Source organism: Hoplias malabaricus, chromosome 2 (genome assembly GCF_029633855.1).
Source record: "Hoplias malabaricus isolate fHopMal1 chromosome 2, fHopMal1.hap1, whole genome shotgun sequence".
NCBI classification, from domain to species: domain Eukaryota; kingdom Metazoa; phylum Chordata; class Actinopteri; order Characiformes; family Erythrinidae; genus Hoplias; species Hoplias malabaricus.
In genome coordinates this window covers 67,050,667-67,074,131 of record NC_089801.1, presented here as the reverse complement: position 1 = coordinate 67,074,131, position 23,465 = coordinate 67,050,667, and the positions used below count along the sequence as shown (strand labels likewise).

Here is a 23,465-nt window from a genome sequence, read left to right as displayed (position 1 = left end):
ATTAAACAATTATAATATAGCCCTACAACGTACTGAAACACAATGTTTGAACTATTTAACATGAATAAACTTACTGTATAAATCTGTCTCGTCCAAAATTTCAGATTTGATTATTTCTTCTATAACATCCTCAAGGGTGACAATCCCAAGCACCTCGTAAAAAGGATCTCCTTCCCCCTCATTGTTGACTCTCTGAACTATTGCGAGGTGGGATTTACCTGAGGAAAAGCACAACAGACTATGTTTGACATGACAACAGCGGCTTACAGTACATTATTACAGTACAGTACACGGTTATTCTGACATTTGTAAATACAACAGTCAATGTGTAGCATTTAACACTTCAAAATCTATCATAATGTCAGGTGTACATCTGTATAGGATCTAAAACCTGAACAACTGCTTAATCATTTCTTAGAGTCCAGATATACTGTAGTGTGAATGTGAATTACTGGAAAAGAATTGCTGTCAGCTCCAATAACTGCGATCAGGCAATTATGTAATAACTGTGACTGGCCTAGATAGAGCCACGCTAACTAGATTAAAAAAAGAAAGAAAAGCTAATTTGCAGCTTGGATGAATTTTCTTGCGTGTAAACATGTTACTGGTTGAGCTAGTCAGCGTGAACATATGCTATATTAGCTATATTAAAATTGGTTCAGCATTTACCTCAATATAACCCAGATAGCAATGAAAGTTCGGACCAAATGTGGCCCACGTCTGCAGTTCTCTTATGGCCCACATCTGGCCTTGAATAACAGCATTGACTGTGCGAGTTTGGCTGCTTCAGCTCAGCCACAGGTCAACCTTATATCGACCAGGTGACACATCTGGCCCATGAGCAGTTAGCGCCAAATGTGGCACAGATTGGTCTCAAATGCATCTGCTATCTGGGAACTCAATATTACACATACACCTGTCCCTCAATCCCCTAATTATATACTGTAGTTTGGCTGTTAATCTTTGAATAATATTTAAATTATTTCTCACGTTCAACTGTAAGGTATATTTATGTTTCATGCTGGAAGTCAGACTGTCTCGTGTCAATGTGTATTACAGCACCCCTGGCATCACGCCATTCTCTTGCTACCAAGTTCAAGAGTCTGACCCTGTTTCCCCAAACATTGCTGTGTTTTGTCTCTGGCCGAGAGTGTCTTGAGTTCAAACCCATTCATATTCATCTACAAAACATTTCAATCCATTTTCATAACCACTGCTTCAGTAACAAGGACAGGTACACACTTGAACACCCTGTTTTTCACCATTTATAGGGAGTGCCACAAACCAGCATCAAAATTACACTGTATCTTCTATATTTTGTCATTACAAATAAAACACTTCATCATATTAATTAACACTGCACAATTCATTGTAGACTGCACAGTATGTACAAAACCAGACATCCATTAAACCACAAATACCCAACAAAATGACAAGAAAAAGCAAAACAGACCACAGACAATGACATTTGCTAATCTTCCAAATAAAATGCCTTCTGTCCCTTTCCTAAGACCAATCTCCAATCAAAGAGAGAAAAAAGAAAAAGAGAAAAAACTTCAAATACTGTCAAAGCAAAATGCTAAACAAATACTTTGTCTTTTCTCAGCTTGTGATCATTTAAAAGGAATTTTCCGGAGGGCCAGGCTAATATTAGCCCTGAAATGAAGTTTCCATTCCACTTGGGCTGTATTCTCACCAAAGCCACTGCTGGGTGACCTGATCTGTCTCAGAGCTGGCCGTTTACATGCAGATGGCCATTTGTTGAAATAGTAGGAAGCAGGATGCACTTGCAGCAAAAGCAGTGACAACAAACCCACGTTAGTAAAGGTTAGTGTGTGCTAACGGCTACTTGTAGCATTCCAGCATTGATCTCAAAACCAGTTCTTACATTACATTACAGTAATATAAAGCAAAGTTTTATTCATACATTTGACATAAGCAAACTAAATTCAAATACACATATTTTTGAATGCAAAGATATTCTTCATTTTCTTTATAGATTTTGATATTTTATTAGGGAATAAAATTAGAAATAATGTTATACAGAAGAGAAAAATTACACCAAAGCTTCAACAACCGAATACAATATCCACTGGTCAGTATTTTGTGTGTTGATGCTTATTTTTGTTTACAGTTTCCATTCTTGACAGGAGACTGGCTTTCAGTTTTTTAAGAAATCTGCAGGATATTTCTTCACACCTCCAAAAGAATTAGTTAAATTTTTTTTGCTCCTGAATTCCAAGTGACACCCAAACACCTTCCGTGATGCTGAGGTCTGGACTCTGGGATGGCCAGTCCATTTTTCAGAATAAACCAACAGCTTCTTTGTTTGACTTGTACATGTTCTTCTTTTCTGAGTTTTATTTTCACAGTAGAAGGACTTTGGTGGATAAATTATAAAATCATTAACTTTCATTCTACATTTTCTCTTCCTTACACAAGTGCTTTATCTCAGGCCAAATGTAATCAGATCATCTCCTTAAAATGAATAACGTACTTTTTTGAATGAAAAGTATAAAAATGGAATGATACAATAGTAAATAGAGTGATACACTGCATCACACTATATTCTACTCTGCTGTTGTAATGTAATGTATAATTACAATAATTTACAGTAAATTTGGCTTCAATTTAGCTCTTTATTTACCTGGTGGCTGTCATACTATAAGCAATAATATTGTGCTTGGGCATGATCTACAGTAAATTTCACAGTGCTGTAATTGTTCTTTGGATGTATAAATAAGCCTGACACGACATAAAAATACTGTTTAAGCAATATTTCTCCAAATGCCGAATCGTCTTTACCTGAGTGTTGAATGCTTTTTGGACTTGTTACTTATCAAGTATTTACAGAGGATTCAGAAACTGCAGCGCTCCATGATTGTGTAAACAACAGAAACCTTCCATTACACAATTTGAAACCCTGCACGTTCAGAGTATTTTTAATCCCTACTGTTTCAATGTAATACACCAACAGTCAGAAATCAACAAACAAAAGATTTCTACTTGGACCTATTGAGAGACTGAGTGATCCCTCGGAAGCTTGTTTTGTGGCAGTTGTTTGTAAACAACTTCAGGACAAAGCTCTCGCACAAGATCGGTCAGCTAACGGTCAGTTCCAAGCCATACTGGTCACTCTGATCGCTGCGGGAAAAGAGTAAGGGTCAAGTGACAGGGGACATTTTAAATCACATGACTAAAGAACTACTAAAGCGTGAACATTCGGCACACATTCGTAATAAAAACATGTTTGCTTCACATGTTTTTCTGTGAGGTTCCCTAGAGTGCAGCGAATAAAGACCGAGATCTCACCGCCTTCACTATATTAACTCTTTATTAAACTGGGGAAATCAGCTTATCCAAAAGCACAGCTTTCTCAGCAAGTTCCGTGCATGCAGCTGAAACTAGGCGTGATGAGACTTCGAGTTCTTATTGCACAGAAACTGTTTAAAACAATGACTTTATAGCTTTAATGTGAGTGGAAATCAATGTGGATTGTTTTATCCATGTTATGACATGGTTCTACAGTACTGTGCATACCACCATTTAGAAACCATGCCTTCTATCCAAAATGACAATTAGTTTCACCATCTTTTAATGTATAATTCTGAAGAATGTGGAACGTCAAGGGAAAATACCAGTCTAATAACTTTTTTATCAACCTAGAGGAAATGGGACCTCTATCAACCATTAAAGACCTGACAGAGAACCCAAATAGTCATCACTGAAATCAAACACTGCTTAAAGCATTCATCTTTAAGAGAAAGGAGAAAATCATGTACCAACAATAGCAGCAAAAAAATAAATAAATTCAGTTGTTTTTGTTCATCCTTCATCTGTGAGAAAACATCTCAACACCATGGGTGTAAAAGGATGTGTAGCCATCACAAAGCAGTTGCACAAACATTTTGGTTAAATATCAGATTACTAGTTCAGAACAGATTTTCATAATATTGCTGTTTATTGACAGAACTGGGCTGAAGCTCTATGCCACTTCTGTTTTAATCTAGACAGAAGACAGAAAGATGTGAATGTAAAGAATGTTAGACTGGCTGGTGGAGGCTTAGTACAGTCCTTCAGGTGTTTCAAGATTTTACAAACGAAAAATTACCAAATCAAGCATTCAAGAGCTGGATTTGAAGACCTAGAGCAAACTTTATCTCATGGCACAATATTACAGAGCAGCTCAGTCCTGGTTCTGTAAACCCAACACCCTGTAAGACCGAGGTCTTCAAATTCTGGCCTTTAAAATTGGTAGGCCGGTATGACACAATACCTGTCAGGTGCATCATCGGTTGCAGCTATAACATCATACCAGCCAGTCATTTTACAATCCCGGCCTGGAACCTGGGTCCAAGACTTCAGCTCCAAGACTAAGCTTAATCTAACACAAAAGCTGTTGAAAGCTTTACTACCTGGACCCGACAGTAAAGGCTTTCAAGAGCTTCATATGTTATTCATATTTGCACTTAACAGTTTCTTAGCCACATGAGGGTATGATTCCTTGTCATTTATCAAAACATTTCAGAACAAACATATTAATGCATTATTAAACCTATTATGGAATTATTTAAGGAAAAAAGTAAACAAAATTCTGCTGGAAAACAAAAATTCAGACATATCTGATTAACAAGGTTTAATTTCATGCCTGAAACAAAAAATATTTTGGATTTCCCAGTACAGGTTTTTACTGGATCTAAGGTAACATTAACTTTGTCAGAGTTACACAGTGTGACCAGGCGTCCTCTTTTCGGGACCTAAAAAATGCGTCCGGCCGGGATTCCAAAACTGTCCGGTATTTTGCCGTCCACAGTGTTCCCTCTGTCCCAATTCTTACAAAAAGCCCTAATCCCTTTCTTGAAGCGTGCACTTCGATGACGTTGTTTTAGGTGAGGAAAAGGGGCGCACGTGGATCAAGGGTTCAAGGGGTCAGAGAAATGGGACACACTTTGCCGCGCGCACCTTGCCGTGTTTACATCACTTTCAGCCGAGCTCCGCTCCACATCAGTGTTTTACTGGAGCCTCGAACGGAAATGTGTTGAAAGTTGTTAAGGAAATTTAGTCTCTTCGTATTTGGAAGCGTTTCTGTGTCACACGGCCTTTCACTTTTTGCACTTTTTTGGATAATTTATCAAGTCTGTATTACTTCTGGTTGATAAAATGTGGTGCTTGCTTTTAGTATAATAATAAATAAAAAAAAAAACGTTAAAGTTAAACTCGTCAGTTTCTGTTATGATCATGAAATTTCTGGTGTAAACAAGTCGCTTTAATAAAAGACTTCAGTTTTGACGTTATAACAGGTTTTAATGATAATAAACTGTCAATAAATTACGAAAATATAATTTTATTATTTTTCGTTTGGCCCAAATGTTGAAAAAAGGCATTTGTTTTTTATCTTGTTAACGAGTATCCGCTTGTGTATTAAATTTCACCAGTATAGTTGCGTGGTTAAGGAAGAATTTGTGCTGCCAACCTGCCCCATGTGTCCTCTTTTTTGAAATCTCAGAAATGGTCACCCTAGAGTTACAGAGATATTTACTAAGAAACATATAAATGTCATGTCTAATACTGTACTGTTTTGAGCGTTGAGCTAGCTAATCATGTTAGCTTTCCTAAAAAGACATCTTGAAAAAGTTTAAAAATGGTTAAATGTTTGCACATCCTTACTAAATGTTAAATGCCCAATAATAGCTCTGGTAGCAGCTTATCTGAAGTGGCATTTTGATCTCCATATGAACATATGCATCCTCGTCATTTTGGGAGAAGCAAAAGCATGCTAATTCAGAACTATTCAGAATTATTATTAATTTTGAGCAGGTTTTGCTAACGCTTTACTACCCAACTTCTTTTTCCAAAATTACAATTGACAGCTGTGACAAATCAAGCAACAAGGTGATGCATTTTGAGTGGTCTTAGGATACCAGAGTTCAGCTATCTTTCCAAGGACTGACCTCAGTGGGCCTCGTAAGTTATAGAGCAAACGATTTTTAGTAGCTAAAGAAAAATAATACAAAATATTGAAACTCATTCTAGTCAGTGGTATTTCTAAAATCTTCCACACACTTGTATGACTCTTCACTTCAAATAACATGTACCGAATAATTTTTACAACTACATTGAACAGAATTGGCTCAAACGGGCTTGGACACAGACAGACAGATAAGCTATTTTCCTTAACAGAGACTTTTGGCTTTGTAAACAATGTCACAACATTCCTGGTAAAGCTAGCAGCAGTGTAGCTTGGAGCTAAACGCGCAGATGATCAATATGACTTGTCTCCATGAAAATACAGCCAGCTTCTCCTAATTCCTATAGTGTCAGATACAAAAATGACCAAATATTATGCAAGCTTGACAACCTAAAACCAATCAACAAATCACATTAAGGAGGAGCTGGGGTGACCCCTGGTAGCTAATCACATTTCTTTGGAAACCACACGAAATAAAGATGTACAGGTTTTGCCTCATGAGGCAGTAAACTCACACACAGACCTCTATTCTTATGGCATTTACTTTTGTAAAATGTCCACAATAACTGCAAAATATGTGCCTTCAAACCAAATGAATGAATGAATGAATGGCCCAAGCGCAAAAAGACAGCGACTTAAATCCATGAATAATATGCTGTGCTTATTTATAGCCCTGGGCTGCTAAAATTACATGTACATCTTTCTTAAGAGGAATGGAAGGGTAGTTGGGACCACCCTCAAGGCCTCCAGGATATTAATGGACATTGATGGAAAATTATCTGTCTTAAAGAGAGCAGTAAGCAAACACAAAACATGAGGTTTTCCATGATGCTTGCCTCAAACCCTAACCCTTAACCAACTCAGGGCAAACACTCACACAATGCTGGCATTTTAGACGTTATACATAAAGGTTTTTAATGTTTTAGGTGCTGAGTAATATTTAAAGTGGTTCAATGTTTATGTTCAATGTTTAAATACTGCTGAACTACTATATTTACCCAATTCTTAAGTATTAACTGAGCTCTGAGGGCAGAACGTGACTCAGCAAAGAAACACGACACAAGAATTTACTATTTGTAATGTATCGGGGGAGCCATTATATTATCTCATTACTTCAAAATGATCATATTGTGCTTGTTATTCCTTCTTAACTAGAAATCAATAGCACTTCTCAGAAATTAGACACTGCATTTGCTGTTGGAGTAGCATTTGTATCATTCATTGGCATCATCATCACCAACATCATCATCATCCTTGTGATTATTGTTCTTCTCAAATAAAACTCCTACACTTTTTAATTGAATCAATAAGGTACCCATGACTACTGCTTGTGACAGCAACATTGTTTAACACACCTGTGTGTTTATGTGCTTATATGTGTGACATAAACAGTGAAAACAAAGAAGATGTGAGATAGCACCTCAGCCCTGAGAAATGCCCCCTCTCTTCCTCATCCCTTTAGAGACTCCCCACTTGCTCTTTTCCACCATTCCCAGCTTTATTTCTGGAATGCAGTTTGTCATATTTTTCCATAGCGTAATTCTAACTATAAATAGGCAGCGTAAGGCTGTGGGGGCCACTGTCTGAGACAGACATTGATTAACCCCCTCAGTAAATATTTTAGCTCTGACAAATACCGAGACATCGTTGAGGGGACGATGGGAAATCGCCCAGTAAGCCACAGTCTGTTTTTGTGAGAAGCCCGTGACTAGTTTGTAGGACGGAACTGATATTTATATAAAATCTTTGAGACAAATATGCCTGCCAGTGACCTCTGCCGTGACCCTACATACTGTATGTGGAGCTATTTGCTCTTAAACATTCAGAAATATTTGACCCTGTGACCCTGCGACATGAAAAAATAAAATGACAAAGACTTTTCAAAAACAACAACAAAAAAGTATTTATATAATGTTTTTCCAACAGATGTCACAAAGCAGCTTTACAGAATTGGTATCAGAGCTGATCATGTGTGAGATTAAAAACCTTGTGAGCAATATTCACACCTGTTTCAGTGTCAGCACAGCAATAGCACAGTTGTGCACATAGAGCTTGTATTACACTGAAATGCCTGTAATGAAATCTAACATTCTGGAGCACCTGCACATGAGTCTATGTTCACCATGCCCATGACAATCATGAGCTAAAGGGGAATAAAGCCCCCAATCCTCTCTAGAATGATGTAACTCCAACCAAAACTTGAAGCACTGTGCTTTTCCTGAATGTTGCTGGAGCCCCCATGCCTACTTTCCGATATTCATGACACAAACATGAATAACTTTGATCTGTAATCATTTTGCATTTCACTTACAGTCCCAGTGTTTGTGGAAATTAGGTTTCTAGACCCAATATCTAGGTCAAAAACCTGAGAACGTAGACAGATACTGATGTATGCAAGAACACAGTCAAAATAGACTGTATTGGGTAAACACAAATTAATTTTTACCAAAAGACCCAAGACTTCAGAGTCAGAGACGCATAGGATTATAAAACACTGCTTATTTACAAATCATGTTGCATCAACTAAATCTATTCTCACAGCAGCCCATCGTTGATTGAATTAAGGTGGAGCTTTGTGTGAGAGGGATTAGCCTACAGAAATCAATCCAAAAAGAACACTGTTCCTCCGTAGGCACAAACTAATATTGCCTTTTGATTCCCTGCAAATTAGAATAAAATCAGCTGTTTTTAAAACAACTCATCCTGTTGTGCAAACACTCAGATTAGCTGAGATCAAAGAAACGTGAGATTAGCTTTTAGCTACTGGTCCTTTATGCTAGCAATGACACCCAGAACAAGAGACTGAATAACCTGAAAACCAAAGTGTTTTTTGGTCAATGCTATTTTCAAACCAAAAGCCCTACTCTGAATTCCAGCCAAAACAAGCCCAGAGCAATGTCAGACCCAATCAATCACAGTATCTAAATATACAGCAGAAAAAGCACTGGTTGTGCTTGTTTCATTCACTATATCCTTTCTTTCTATGCAATTACTTTATTATGCAAGCATATATCTTACGATGCAGTCAAATAAAATAAGGAGGTTGCATGACAAGCATATTAAATAACACACGACTGAACAGAAAGAAAAATCAGAAAAAAACAGAAAGAGTTGTGGAGGGGTGGCTGGGGGTCTGCTGGGTGTGGAGGGAGTGAGGGGACAGTGAGCCATGATTTTATAGGTTTTAATTTTATTTCCCTGCCCACAGATGCACAGTGACATAATACATTTTTTTAGATATTTTGATTATCATGATGAAGATTTGGAGCCACTGCTTTTGATGAAAGATTACAGAAAATAAAGGTCTTTATATAAAGTTTATATTGCTCTTAATATATACATGCTTACTTTATAATCAGACAGACAACAAGGGAATAAAAATCTATTTTGATTACAGTTTAACTTTAAAATAATAACAAACCATTTTAATTTGTGACTACAATTTAATGAATAAAATATTGAGTAAAACAACTTGCTTTTGCAATCACTATAATTTGCTAGTAATTCCAGTCATAACTAACCTCAAATGACTGTCCATTCCCTCACTCTCTACAGAATGAACACATAGACTATGGGTCTGTCCCAAACCCTAGTGAGCTGTCTAACCTGAGACTATTTTACGTCACAGTGTGTGTAGCACGTAGGCGGTCCCAATTTTTAAACACCTCATTATGCAGTCTACTAAGATATCTTAATTTGGCCGAATTTTAAGGCAGCGTTGAAGCCTTCATCAGCTGTGAAGGCAACCCCAGGATGCAAAGCAAGAACAACTCCCATCCATTTCGCTCTCCTCCCAGAGTCAAAATAATTCAAATCGCTTTAAAATAGGGTGACCAGACGTCCTCTTTTGCCCGGACATGTCCTCCTTTTTAGACTAAAAAAAAATGTCTGGGCGGAATTTCACAAACGTCCAGGATTTTGTTTTTCTAGAGCTTACACAGAACTTCGAGAAGCGTTTCGTTCACAAACTAGTCCCGCCCTCCCCTACTCCGATTGGTTCGCTTGAGTGAGAAGGGGGCGTGGTAAAGTAGCCTAAAATCTTCGGATTGGACGGTCTGACTCTAGAGCTACCGTTATTGGTCGATAACCTTCTCTGTAAACATTTAATTGGTCGGTCTGCACGTCAGTAGTCCTTGTTTACATCAGCGTCCCAATAATCTGCCTCATAAAAACAGACGACCGTTAGAACACTGTCTACTTAAACAGCTGTCTATGCAGTCAGTGCCTACCTAAGCAGCTCACTGGGACTTAACGTAGGCCATGCTGAATCTACATTACTGCCTCATCGTGTATGCTATAAACCCAACAGAAAACCACTTTGGATTTAGTCAGCCATCTAAAGCTGAATACAATTTGCTCTGCCCCCTGGGTGGGTATGATGGCCCCCTCTTCTCCCCCATCTTTCTGTTAACAGTGCTAGCTAGCAGATGTCTGTCAGCTGATGTAACAGATCTGTGCAGTTTCAATTCTCCCTTGATGAGTTAAGCTATTATGTTGTGCTACATCAGAAGCAGTTTGAAAAGAAACAGTGGGTTAGCTTCACATGTCCCAGAGGAAGCACATGCTCGCTCACAAGGCTGGTGGCAAGGTTCAGTCTAGAGGGACTATTTGAGGGGTGGCATTGGAGATGACTAATAACTAAGAAGAAAATATGGCACATAACTCATGAATTAAAATAAATAATTTTGAAAATGGGCAGATTCACTGCTTTTCTTCATGTATTTGTTAAATTTTCATTATTAATTACATTTAATTTAATTTTAATTTTCATAAAGTTACGTTTATACATCTCTGCCGTACAGTATCATTTAACATTCTCTCACAATATGTTTAATCATTCAACATTTCACAACATCAGCCTGCATTTCATGATGAGTGGAATAATCAATGTTTGGAATTTTTTGTTACTGTTTTTTCCTCCCTAATAAAATGACCTTTTCAAAGACAGAATGATTTATGACTTATGACTTATGACGCAGCCAATTTACACAGTCGGATAGAGTAAAAATATCAGTTACATTTTAAAATAAAGCAGGGGTGTATTTACATAAAATAAATGTATGCCGGCCATTTACTATCAATACAGTCTAAGGATGGCATCTGTAAGTGGTCACGTGAAAAACAGCTGAAATTGAGTCATTCAAGTTTAGCCATGTCTTCAGTAGACTCTGGTTAAGTGTTTTATAGTCGTTCAGAACTGCCTGTTTGGCAGGACTGTCTTTCCTGTAGGAAGAGAGAGCAAGATGGAGAGAAAGAGAGTGAGAGTGAGAGTGAGAGAGAGAGAGAGAGAGAGAGAGAGAGAGAGAGAGCTTGCTTGACCACAATCAATGATGCCAGCCCACAGCCTGTCTGAAAATAAAGGGTTCTGGTTGGAAGGTTTCCATGCCAGAGCATTAGGCAGGGGTTTGTGTCGCTTGTAATTTACAACATTGAGGGAAACGGGCAAAAGGACAATGTGGGGTTGGGGGGAGATGTGTGGAGCTGGAGGGGAGATGGCACTGAGGCTCTGGGGCTTGGGAATGCCAAAGGAGCAGTTTTTAAAACCCAAGTGGGTTCTCCTGCCCCTGAATGTGTTGTAAAGTGAGTGGGAGAAATAAGGAGTGGTTGGAGAGCTAATGCCTGGAGAAGGGTCGTGCTGAAATTGTTCAATCGTTAATTATGCCAAAGTACAAGAAGGTGAGAGAAACAGAATTATACTTTCAAAGAATTTCAGCACAGTACAAGTAAGATTTTAATCCCAAACTATCCAGACAACCTTTCTGAGTAATGAATTCAGCAGCAGCCAATTGCAAGAGTTCACATTGCTTAGAGGGGTAAGAAGACTGCCACAATGAGCTGTAGAGCAGTGGAACTGCACTCCCAGGAGTGATCAAGCACCCATCAAATATCTGAAGGATTAGTTATAGTGGAGTCATCTTGGTGATAGTCTCACATTGCCAGACTCTCTAGGGAAAGTCTAGTTCCTGGTTAGTGCAGTGAAAGTATCAGATTTTTCGTAAACTTGTGGGCGGAGCATCGGTAGCTAAGAATATCTTGGAGGTGTCTCTTCAAATGACCAGTATAAGCCTCTGCATCAGCTACAACTTCACATATCTGCAGATAGTGCCATCACCGATGCTGTTTGTCAGTCCATCACAGATGACTGTGGGCCCAGAGAATGTGGGCAGTTTGTGCACCAAAATTAATACATGGCTTCCTTCTGCAGAATATAGTCTCAGGTTGCATTTCTTGATGCAGCAACAGACAGTTAAAGGAAATGTATATGATTGTTGGGAACTGCAGTTCTCTCTGGTTCGTTTACATTCAGAAGCTCAGCGTCTTTTAAGGTGGAAAACTGTTGTTTGTACTTACTTGCCTGTAAGTTTTTATTCACTGTTTGGATTACCACATAAACTTGTTTGTAAGCTCTTTAGTTTTATAGCATTTTGGTCTGTTTACCTTCATGCAGTTAGGTGTCTCTGGAATTTTTAGGTTCCTACCTAATTAATCTGAAACCACAAAAACATGTCAATATTACCCACCTAAGAAGCAAGAATAAAGCAATATCCTCATCATTCTTTATGACTTTAAATGTTTGGAGGGCTCTTTGCCATTTTTCTGCCTTCAGTAGGAAGGAAACCTAGCATGTCTGACCGAGCTACTTTGGTTTTTTACTTGTTTACTAACACTAGGGCTTCATAAACACATTGGACTAGTTACCAGACTGAAGACAGGTGAGGAAATACCTCCTGAATTTTATAAAAAGTGTTTTTGATTATGATTGTGAACATTGTCATTAAGTGACTGATTTTCCAGAGTACACCCAAGCCCATATTGCTGTGTCCATCACAGTAGCATGAGACGGTATCTCAAACAACACCGCCTGAGGTTTCAGTGGTCATACATCAGCAGCAGTTTTCACCCTTGGCCTTTACTAGAAGATTTCCCTTGACTTCCTGAATCTTTTCACGATAACATGAACTGTAGACGGTGAAAGACCTAAATTCTTTACATTATAGCATTAAAAATTGTTCAATTTAAGTGGTTCACAATTCTATCTCATATGTTGTCATGAAGCAATACAGACTCACACACTCATTCCTATGGAGATTTCCAATCCACCTTCCAACGTGTGTTTTTGGTAGGAAACCAGAGCACATTGAGGAAACCCAAGAGAACACAAGGAGAACACATCAAACACCTCACAGGCGGAGTGGGGCTCAAACCCACAACCCCAGGACCCAGGAACTAAGTGACAGTGACACCACCTATATATAACATTTAACTATGTCACTTAGAAAATCAATTAAAGTGAGGTGTTCCAAGCTTTGCATATGTTTCTCCGGGTTTCTGCATCTGCTTGCACTTTTGTTTGTAAAAACAATCTTTACAAAAGTACATATAATACAACTAATACTCATAAGGTGCCCCTGAAATGGATGAGGTGGATAAGAAGATAAGATGAGACATATACTCATTACATTTACCAGGACATATATTTGTGATTGTGTTATGAAACTTAAAATTACATTTAAAATGAGCTGGAAAATAAAACATAAATCCTCTGCTGGCACCGCAGTGGTACATAGGAAAAAATTGAAGTCATAAGGGAGTCTGCTGAGAACAAAAATTAAATATATAATCTTGTGTCATTTTAAGAAACGCCATTCATATATATGCGTAACTGACCAGCCGTAAAGTGGCAGAAGTGCCAATAAGCAATGTACAGAATTCCTGTTCATCATTTATATATGTAATAGCAAGAGTTAATTTAACTTAGTTTCTTATTTAATGTCATTACATCAAAGTTTTCTTATTTAATCAGAACTTGTTAAAACTGTATGACATTTTCCAGTTGTTTTGTCTTTCCATGACGTTATTGTATTCCTAAAATCCCGAAAAGCCACTCTGATCTCGCTTAATTATTGCCTAAGTTCCATTGTTCCTCATAATACGTTAACTCTCGTAAAGCGTAAATGAGAAAATGAGAATCCTGTTTTGTACTTCACACTAAGACCTCTCTCCCACATTCAGTCATAAGTTCAAAAGACAAACAGTGCTAAGGCTTTTTTCAAATCTGGTTATTTGCTGTGAGCCTGCCAAAAAACCCAATCTGCAGAGTAAAAGATTCCATTTGTTTGTTGATTAATTGTTTTCCCACTGGTTGCCAACTTCTAAAACAGCTTAATTACTGTGAACATGGGCAGCAGATGACTGAACTGGAAAATTATCTGATTGCATAATGACAGAAAAAAAAAAGAACAACCATTAGCCAAGATTCAACACTTAATTTGACCTGCACTCCTACTAACACCATTAGAACTGGTACGGTAATCTGCAGCGGAAAGAAATACACAACACACCAAAAAACACAAACAGAACTCTAACGTGAAAGCATGAAAAAGCGCCAAAGGGCATAAAGAATAAGAAACAGATCAAAGAGAGAAAAAGGGGTGGAAGACAAGTAACACCAGATCAGACAGACTTGCATGAAGGGTCCCATTCGCATTTCTGAGTTGTTTTACTAATCGGTTTTAAGGCCATTTCATGTTGCACCAGAATTCAAGGAATGTAGGCCATTCAAAAAGCCAAGCCCTTAGTATAGAGCTATTTGCCTCCAATGCTTCTTATTGGAATGACTATGGAAAGAAAAAAGGAGAAATAAGCATTTTCATTAAAATAAATAATAATAACCATAATTAACATCTCGTTTCATGTGTTATGCTAAAACCTCTAGCTCTTTATGTTCACCTGCAAACTGGAGCTTGTGTACTGAAAACTCTGCATACTTAGGAGAGAGAAGTCTAAGCTCTGAGTGTGGAGTCCCGCAGCGTTCAATGGGGAGATCCCACTCAAGGTACTGGCCATGCTCTTGCCAACATGACGCCACATAATCCCTGCATAAGCAAGGGTTACCAGGCAAAAGCTCAAACAAAGCTTCACTTTTACATAGTTTGAAAACAGCACTAGAGATCTTACTGTATTAAAGACCAAGTCAGAAGCATTTGCTTTCAAATGAATAAGTACAACAATGAAACCAGCTAAAGAAACTATGTTCGATCTACCTCCCGTTCACCGCATTGTTCAGTTTCCAGTCTTAGCCTGGCTTTAGTGATGCCATGTATCAACCACATATAGTGTTTCTAAAACATTTTTCAATGAGTGCTAAAGATTAATTGGTAGTGTGTGAAAAGTCAGGAGGTTGCATTACAACACGCCTACGTTTCCCATCATTCACATGGATTTAGCATAGTCCTCAGTACACCACAAATTAAAGTTTTGTTTTTTAACTTACTAGATGTTTTTTTTCAAATAATTTTGAATTGCGTTTGAAACCTGGGACCTGTGGAGGGAGGCTCAAATGTAATGAACTGTCCCACCTGTGCTAACTGGTCAAGGATTGGTGTTGGAGGGAATGTGGTGTGCACTGCTTCTCTTCTAATGGCATTGGCAGAATCCAAATAGTTGAAAGAAGCCATGTACCACATTCTAGCACAACAATTCTCCAAAACAACATTGTAAAGAAGACTTTTGGTTCCACAGGGAATAAATGTGTTGGAAAGGTGGTAAATTAATAGACTCAAACCCAATAGAAAACATGGGGAAGAAGCTAAAATAAACATTCACGAGAATATGTTATATATCGTCACTGTCCAATTAAAAGGTATCTTCCATAATAGTAACTTTACTGGAGAAGAAAAAAACCTTCCAGTGGAATTCAATGTTAAAGATTTTATTCCCAGTAATTTTGGAGAATTTCTATTGGTCCATTCATCATGAAATTTTAACACAGTGTAAAGGACTGCTGCTGTTTTCAAATGATGTAGCAAACAAAATATCCCAAAAAATTGAGGTGCATGTTTTTAATTGGACAGCGACGATATATTGAATTTTTGTGTGCCATTCCACTGCACATATATATTGACTTTTTTTTTTTGATTGTGTAGATTTATTGATTAAATGTAGGGGTCTAAATTGTATGTAAATACATGCACTGGAAACGTCTTTGATAAATATATAGATTGATAATTTTAATACTTACTAAACTGTGTATATATAGAAACAACATACAACTGGGTTGGTGAGGTAAAAGTGAGTTCTCACTTTAGTGATTGAACTTGAAAGCAGGTTGTTGAGTCTGAATTAAGCATAGATTGGCCTACATTAGGGCACAGGGGATATGGTTCAATACGTGCAGGAACTCAGGCTGAGGCTTTTTCTCTTACAGTGCCCTATTCTTCAGTATAAAAAAATAGGAATTCACAGGCCTGACACCAAAAGATGTCCAACTTTTTCAGTTAAACGCAGCTTTGCTTTGACGGACTGTTTTTTATAAGTTCACCAGTGCCATTATCTATTTCCATTTTCAGTACATAATCAACATAATACTTTTATAGTACTTACTGAACCAGCCACAACCATCACTAAGTAATCCAGGGGTCAGGCAGTTTGTTACTGTAGTAAATAAAGTTTTAAAAACCATTGAATTTTAAGCCTTATCATTAGATTATGATAACGATTGATAAACATTCATCTCTCTTATCAGTTTGTTTGGGATAGTCACTGTGGACAGTGTTTTACATACTATATCCAAACAAATTTTAATTTGGTCCTAAAATTAGGTCAAAATTTTCTTAGAAAATACCACTACTCTCAACTCAGAATACTAAGAATAAACTGGGGGTCTCCCGGGTGGCAAATCAAGCCAAGAAAGCACACGTTAGCTCTGAGACTGGAGACACAAACTTTGCAAAATCAGCTAATTAAAATTCCATTAGATACAAGAAAAACATACAGCCCAGTACAACCCAAACATTTTACAAAATAATCTCCACTACCCTGCCTCTTTTTTAATGAATGTAAATATATATATATATTCCAATATATCAGCCAAACTGATTGTGCACAATGTAAGCCTACCTAGCCTGCAAATCCAGTCTACCTAACTCACAGAAAGTTAATTTTTGTGTTAATCCAACAGTGTTCTTATTAGCAAAATTGTTTTTAATTTGTGTTGCTGGAAAATATGCAACACAAGCTTAAAATCTTACATGAGGCATAAAAGCTAACATCAGGGCTAGGCATGCTATCCAAAAAAAGCTAATGCTAATGTTGTGCAAAAACATACGAAACATGGCCAAGAGCCACTTAGTTTAAACAGACATCGGATTTTCAAGAAACATGAGGACTATAATAAAATGCATTCTCCTTTGGCTAGGTGTGCGGCTAACTTGATTATTCCTGAGCAAAATTTCTTAGTTAAAATTCTTACCTGCACAGTTAAAAACTATAGCAGAATTTTTACAGCACAGTAGCATGAGAGACGCTGTTTGGTGTTTATTACGCAAGGGGAGATGAGTCTCACAATGTTCTCTGCTACTACTTTATCAGTCTATGTGAGGCCTTTGTACTGAGATTCACTCCGCAGTGTTGTAAAGATGATATAAAAGATAAGTAACAGCTTAGGGTTCATGACAGTGTACATGAGACATGGCAGTGACTTGACAGTTTTAGGGCTCTAGCTAAATATCAGAAAATCTCTACGTTCAAAGGCTGTCAGCTTGTGACATCACAGCCATATCAGAGTGAAGGCTGCACGTATGTACGAACTGGGGACAAAAGGTGCTGATGTAATGGTAACAAAGTGTTGTGCAAGATCAATCAAAGAAAAGCCAAATCAATCCTGTCAGAAAGAACAATGGGTTGTTTTAGGGCAATGAAGACCTACAATTTCATCTACAATTTCATATCACATGTATAGATTTTTCATGTTTAATCCAAATCAGTGTTTGTTAAGCAATGACCATATAAGCCAAAATATTTAATAAACGGGACATTAAGGGGGTTGGAAGATTAGTTTTGATCACAAATGCACAAGTTTAACAACACCCAGAAGTATTAAATGGAGCCCCATCACTCCAGAGATAACTGTTCTAGGGAAAACCCAATGCTGGGAGATATATTCCCCTCTAGCCAACACTTGGCTTTGGATATTGTGAAATTAGACTAATTTTCAGATGTTCCAAATCATAATGTCATAGTGTTTATATGCAAACTGTATGTTTAGAAGTAAACATGAGTGCACCTTTAAACAGCTTAATACACTAATTGCATAAATTTTGAAGTGTACTTCTGTGGAAGGCCATATGAAAAAAAATCTTTGTGCAAAATCTTTATTACTACATCCTGAAACTAGCATCTGACTCCTCAACTTTCTGACCAAGAGTCATGCTGAACTTGACCCCGCATAAGAGTATATCAGGGACAAACTGATGAGCAAGCAGAGAGCACAAGTGGACTCAGGAGGCCAAAGGAGAATGTAATGAGGGAGGGAGGAGGAGGAAAAGGGTAGAGAGAGAGAGAGAGAGAGAGAGAGAGAGAAACCTCTGTGAAATAAGCCTCTGAAGTTCATTAGCCAGTTGCAGGTGATAATAAATCTCACCTGGCACCAACTCAGACAAGGCAGCCGCCACAAAGCACTGATAACAATACTGAAAATGAAGCAAATCTCTAGATTCAGGTGAAGACATAAGTCCAGCAACAGGGGTAAACATAGTTTAAAGCCCTCTCCCCTCAGACACATGAATGATCCAAATACACTTTCTTTCTGTAGCTCTGGCTGGTGTAGCAGAAGTACAATGACCTCTAGAACTAAAGAAAGGAGCAAGTATAAAAGCTCGATTTAAGTCTGTAATGACTAGCACAGTCGTCCGTGAAGCACTAATTTTCTCATTTTTGTAGTAGAATGTGGCAGCCAAATCTCCAAAACGGTAAGAGAGCATAAAGTAGTTTTTATCCGTTACATTCAAAACAGAAGCATCAGCATGTACTGTGGTCACCCATTTATTAGAGTTTTCATTCTTGTGAGCACTCTTGCTTTCAGTTCTGTAGTGATATTTATCACACCTCAAAATCCAGTCTGAAAGGGAACGTGTACGATTGTGGAGAAACGCAGTTCTAAGCTCCGTGTCTTTTAAGGCATTTAACAAGACCTTTTTAACTGGTCCAAATGACATAAAATTTTCACACAATATAAACTTCATTTGCTGGTTTACAGAGGGTGAGAAACTTCTTGACAACATCAGACTAAAACTTGTAGCATCCGTGCTTGCCCCCAAGCCACTCCTCCAGCAGTGTGTGCAGTAGAAAAAAACAACTCGTTGTTTATAAGTGAGAAAAGCTACTTTCATTTACAAACCACTGAAGAGTAGAGTCAGTGGAATAGCTCTCGTCACGTTATGCTTGAGTGCATGGCGTAGCCTTGGGCCAGGTCCAAAACGTAAACTCCAACTTACTAATTACATGCACAACCTGCTGCTAGGTGGTCATTTCCTGTATGACAAACTCACTGTTACACTCCTAATGGAACAATTAGCGCACTTCCAAGTCGCTGGGGACTCTCTTTTGGGTCAGTGCCGTGAAGAGGAGATGACCTTTCTTTTTCAGACTAAAAGTTTTCACTCTTACTTTTGGCTCAGTGGTCCATGCTGGGTTCATTTCTAACCACTAGCGATATAATACAGACAGTACAATCTTAAAGCAATAGTTTGGACAAAAATCAAGTCATAACTATTTCCCTTTACAATAAATATACAGTTAATCTGCCAGATTTGGGAGTCTGAAAATCGATGAGGCTGATGAGGCTAACAATCCAGGAACTTTAGCTTCATGTCAAGATGGTAAACATACACAAGTATAGCCTCAATTAAATAGCAGTAGCAGGCATTCTAAAGTCTGAATGTTTGGCCATACATTTCACACACACGCAGTACTGGAAAAAATGGTCTGTTTGAGATTACTCAACAGTACATTAGAATTTTGTGGAAGAAGATTTATGAAGATGCGCAGTAGGTATGCTTGCATTACTGGTTAGTTACATTAGCCTTGTAGCCCGATTATACACCCAACATGTCTTGGCTGATTAATTATTTTCTGGATCAAAAGCTTTGTCATTAACTATGATGACTTTCTGGGAAATATTGTGCAATTCCGAAGTCTAGCTGAGCCATCACTTTAACTGAAAAGGCTACACCAGAGTGGAAACAGATTTCACTTTTTCAAGGAGCGTGCTTGGTGGGAAGTGCTGTTTTGTTCCCGCTCTGGAGGGCCGCATTGCTCTGCAAGAGGCGATAGATTAATTAACAGTGACTTACCATACAAAGCACTTTGAACTGAGTGTGTGTGTGCGCTGACCACGGCTACCGTGACGTGAAACTTTGACCCCCACCCTCTTAATCAGTCATTAGAATACAGACAGCCAATGGCGAGTTCTTTCTGGTGACAGGCCAAAATTGAAGAAAAGGGCAGGGGTGCGCACACACACACACACACACACAGAGGTTTCTAACATTATTGTAATGGCCCCATGTCCTAGTCACTAAGTCACAAGCAATTCACAACTCAAAGCTCATTCTCAAGGCTAAGCCTGGAACCGTGTAATGTTTTGTCTCAGTTCGCTACAGACACAACACGAAAACAGTATTTATAAACAAGGGAAACATTTTGCTCACAAGCGCTATTAATCAGCTTCATTAAATGATAGCTTCAATGTATTGATTTGCTCTAAAGTCTGACTAGTTGAGAATCCTACTCCATGCTGAGCACATGTTGCTATGTAAGTGACCATTTTCGACATACTGCATGTCACATTCTGAAGCTACAGCATATTTAAAACCTGTTGCTGCCCCATTGTGGGATTTTAGTGACCAATTAAACAAATGGGAACCCTCTAGAAAAACAATGAGTTAAGAAAATGAGGCTTTGAAATGTTCTACAAACATTCATTTATTATCCGTAACCCTTATCATGTTCAGGGTCGCGGTGAGTCCGGAGCCTACCCAGAATAATTGGGCACAAGGCGGGAACACATCCTGGAGGGGGCGCCAGTCCTTCACACACACACTCACTCCTACGGACACTTTTGAGTCGCCAATCCCCCTACAAATGTGTGTGGACTGTGGGAGGAAACCCACGTGGACACAGGGAGAACACACCAAACTCCTCACAGACAGCCATCCAGAGCGGGACTGGGACCCTGGAGCTGTGTGACTGCAACACTACCTGCTGTGCCACCGTGCTGCCCTGCTTTACAGACAGATGGGGACCAAAAGAAAAACATTCAGGTAAATGTATATATACAGAGAGAGAGAGAGAGAGAGAGAAGCATGGGGTGAGGAAGTAAACCAGGAGAAGGAAGGAGAAAAGAACAGATAGTGAGAGTTAGATAGAGAGCGAGAGAGAAATAAAGAGAGGAGAAGAGAAAAAGAAGGCACAGAGTAAATGAGAGCGAGTGAGAGAGAGAGGCTCTTGGACATGATGACCTTTCTGATAACCTTAGTCAAGCTGCACTATTCCCACAAATCTCTAATGGATTCAGATTCAGGGGGGAGACATGTAAACATTAACACCGAACAAAGGTGATGGCCAGTAAAACATACACACAAACAAAATCCGACTGAAGAGAGGGATGGGAAATCGAGATTTGACTCCAAAGTTTCAGACTTGATTCTCTACAAGATGTTAAGCTTTTCAACTCCCTTGAGCACAGAGTGTGAGAATCCTGCCCAAGACAAGCGTCCAGAAAAACATGAGAAACTCTTGCTATCACAACAGCTCTGAATTTTACTTTGAACAGAGGAGAGAAACTCATAGTGCAATGTAAACCTCTTTTTCAATTAACTTTCTGGAGACCCTCAGCACCTTGAGTGAATATAACTGAAGCATTGAGTTTATTTGAATCCAGTGTGAACATCATTTCCACACAAGGCAAACACATCGTTTCAGCACAATCCTGACCTTCTGTGTACTGCCTTTCAGCAATATATCAGTGTGTTCAGTGGCATCACTTATCAGGGGGTCCAACAATGGTTAGCCTCTCATGCACATCATATATACTAGATGTCTACATTGACATGGATGCACTGAACTGACTTGAGGGTGTGACTGAGCTCCACCAAGTGAATGTGTTATGTATAAACTAGTGCTGGGCGATATGAGCACAAATCAATATCACGATTAATGTACATTTTACCACTATTACAATTAATGAATGATTATTTTGTTTCTCTATTTTTGACCCTCATCGTTCAGTGACGAGGCGTGTGCTGTAAATATGCTCCAGTGTTAAAGCTGGGATAGTTTTTCTAATGTCGCTGGGAGCTTGATCCTCTCTTGTTTACTGAGCTCTGTTTATATTTGGTGTGTGATTGTGCTGTAGTCACTGAAACCGTTTTTCCCTCAGTGTTTAAATTTGGCTTCTTTTTGTTCAGTGTCGTCTTAATTAAAGTCAAAACACAGCACGTCCAAACCACAGACGCTGTGTTTTTCTTTGGATCGTCTCGCTCGGTGGGCCTCAGCGTTTAGGTTCTCCACCATGATGCAGATAGAGGCAGAATCACATGACTACAGTATGGTAATGTGGTATTAAAGAGACAGTACTTGAACACACAGTGTGGACATAACAATTTTTAAAAAATTTATAATTGATATAATCAATATAGACAAGTTTATGTCAATTAGAAGTTCTGAATGTCGATTCGATTACATTTCTATTAATTGCCCAGCACTAGTATAAACCAATGAGCTGTAACATTAAAATGACGTTCTTGTATCTACACTCATTGTTTATATTCACAGCTCCACTGACCATACAGGAGTAATTAGCAAATTCTGTTCTTCAACGCTCAGGACCCCCATAGAACCCTCACTAAACAGGCATGGTTTGTTTGGTGGATTATTTTCAGCAGTGCAGTGACACTAACACTAAACTGATGGTGTTTTAGTGTTTGGTGTGTGTGTGTGTGTGTGTGTGTGTGAGCAAGTGCTGCACCTGTACAAGTGGATCAGACACAGCGGTGTCACAGCAGTGCCACTCTATTAAACACCCCTACCTGGCTGGTCCATCTTTTGAATGCAAAGTTAGAGACCATAGTTCTGCACAGACTTGTTGCTGCACAGCTAAATCGGTGGATACAGGATGCTTTTGGCAGGATATTTTGGTTGGTGGGCTACTCTCAGTCCAGCAGTGACACTGAGGGCTTTACAAACTTCAGTAGCACTACTGTGTCTGATCCACTCACACCAGCACAACACACACACTAAAACACCAACACCACCAGCACGTCAGTGTCACTGCAGCACTGAGAATGATCCAGCACCCAAGTTATATCTGCTCTGTGGGGGTCCTGATCATTAAAAACAGGGTGAATGCGATCGAAGAAAGTATGCAGAGCAATAAATAAACTACAGTCTCTAATTTGAGAACTTTGCAACTATATAGTAAATGGAGCTGACAATATGGACATTGAATATATAAACAATTATTTAAATATGGCTCAGTATGTGTTCTATGATGCTCTTTGTAGGTGTTTAGTTTTTCAGGATGAGTGCTTCATCTCATTATATAGTAAAGGCAAATCCCACCAATATTTCAAAATTTCTACATATTTTAACTATTAGACATTCTTGTGGAACATACTTAAGTCACAGCAGTGGTAACAGGAATCAACCATTAGACACA

The 23,465-nt window shown here is 38.6% G+C and overlaps 1 protein-coding gene across 1 annotated transcript in view; it reads right to left on the bottom strand.

Moving 5' to 3' along the window:
• The window catches only part of cnnm2b (cyclin and CBS domain divalent metal cation transport mediator 2b), a 34,432-nt gene that overhangs the window by 7,990 nt on the left and 2,977 nt on the right, over window positions 1–23,465 (bottom strand). Inside the window, exon 2 of the mRNA XM_066659716.1 lies at window positions 75–218. Within this exon, the coding sequence (XP_066515813.1) occupies window positions 75–218 (144 nt within the window). The remainder of the gene's footprint in view (window positions 1–74; window positions 219–23,465) is intronic.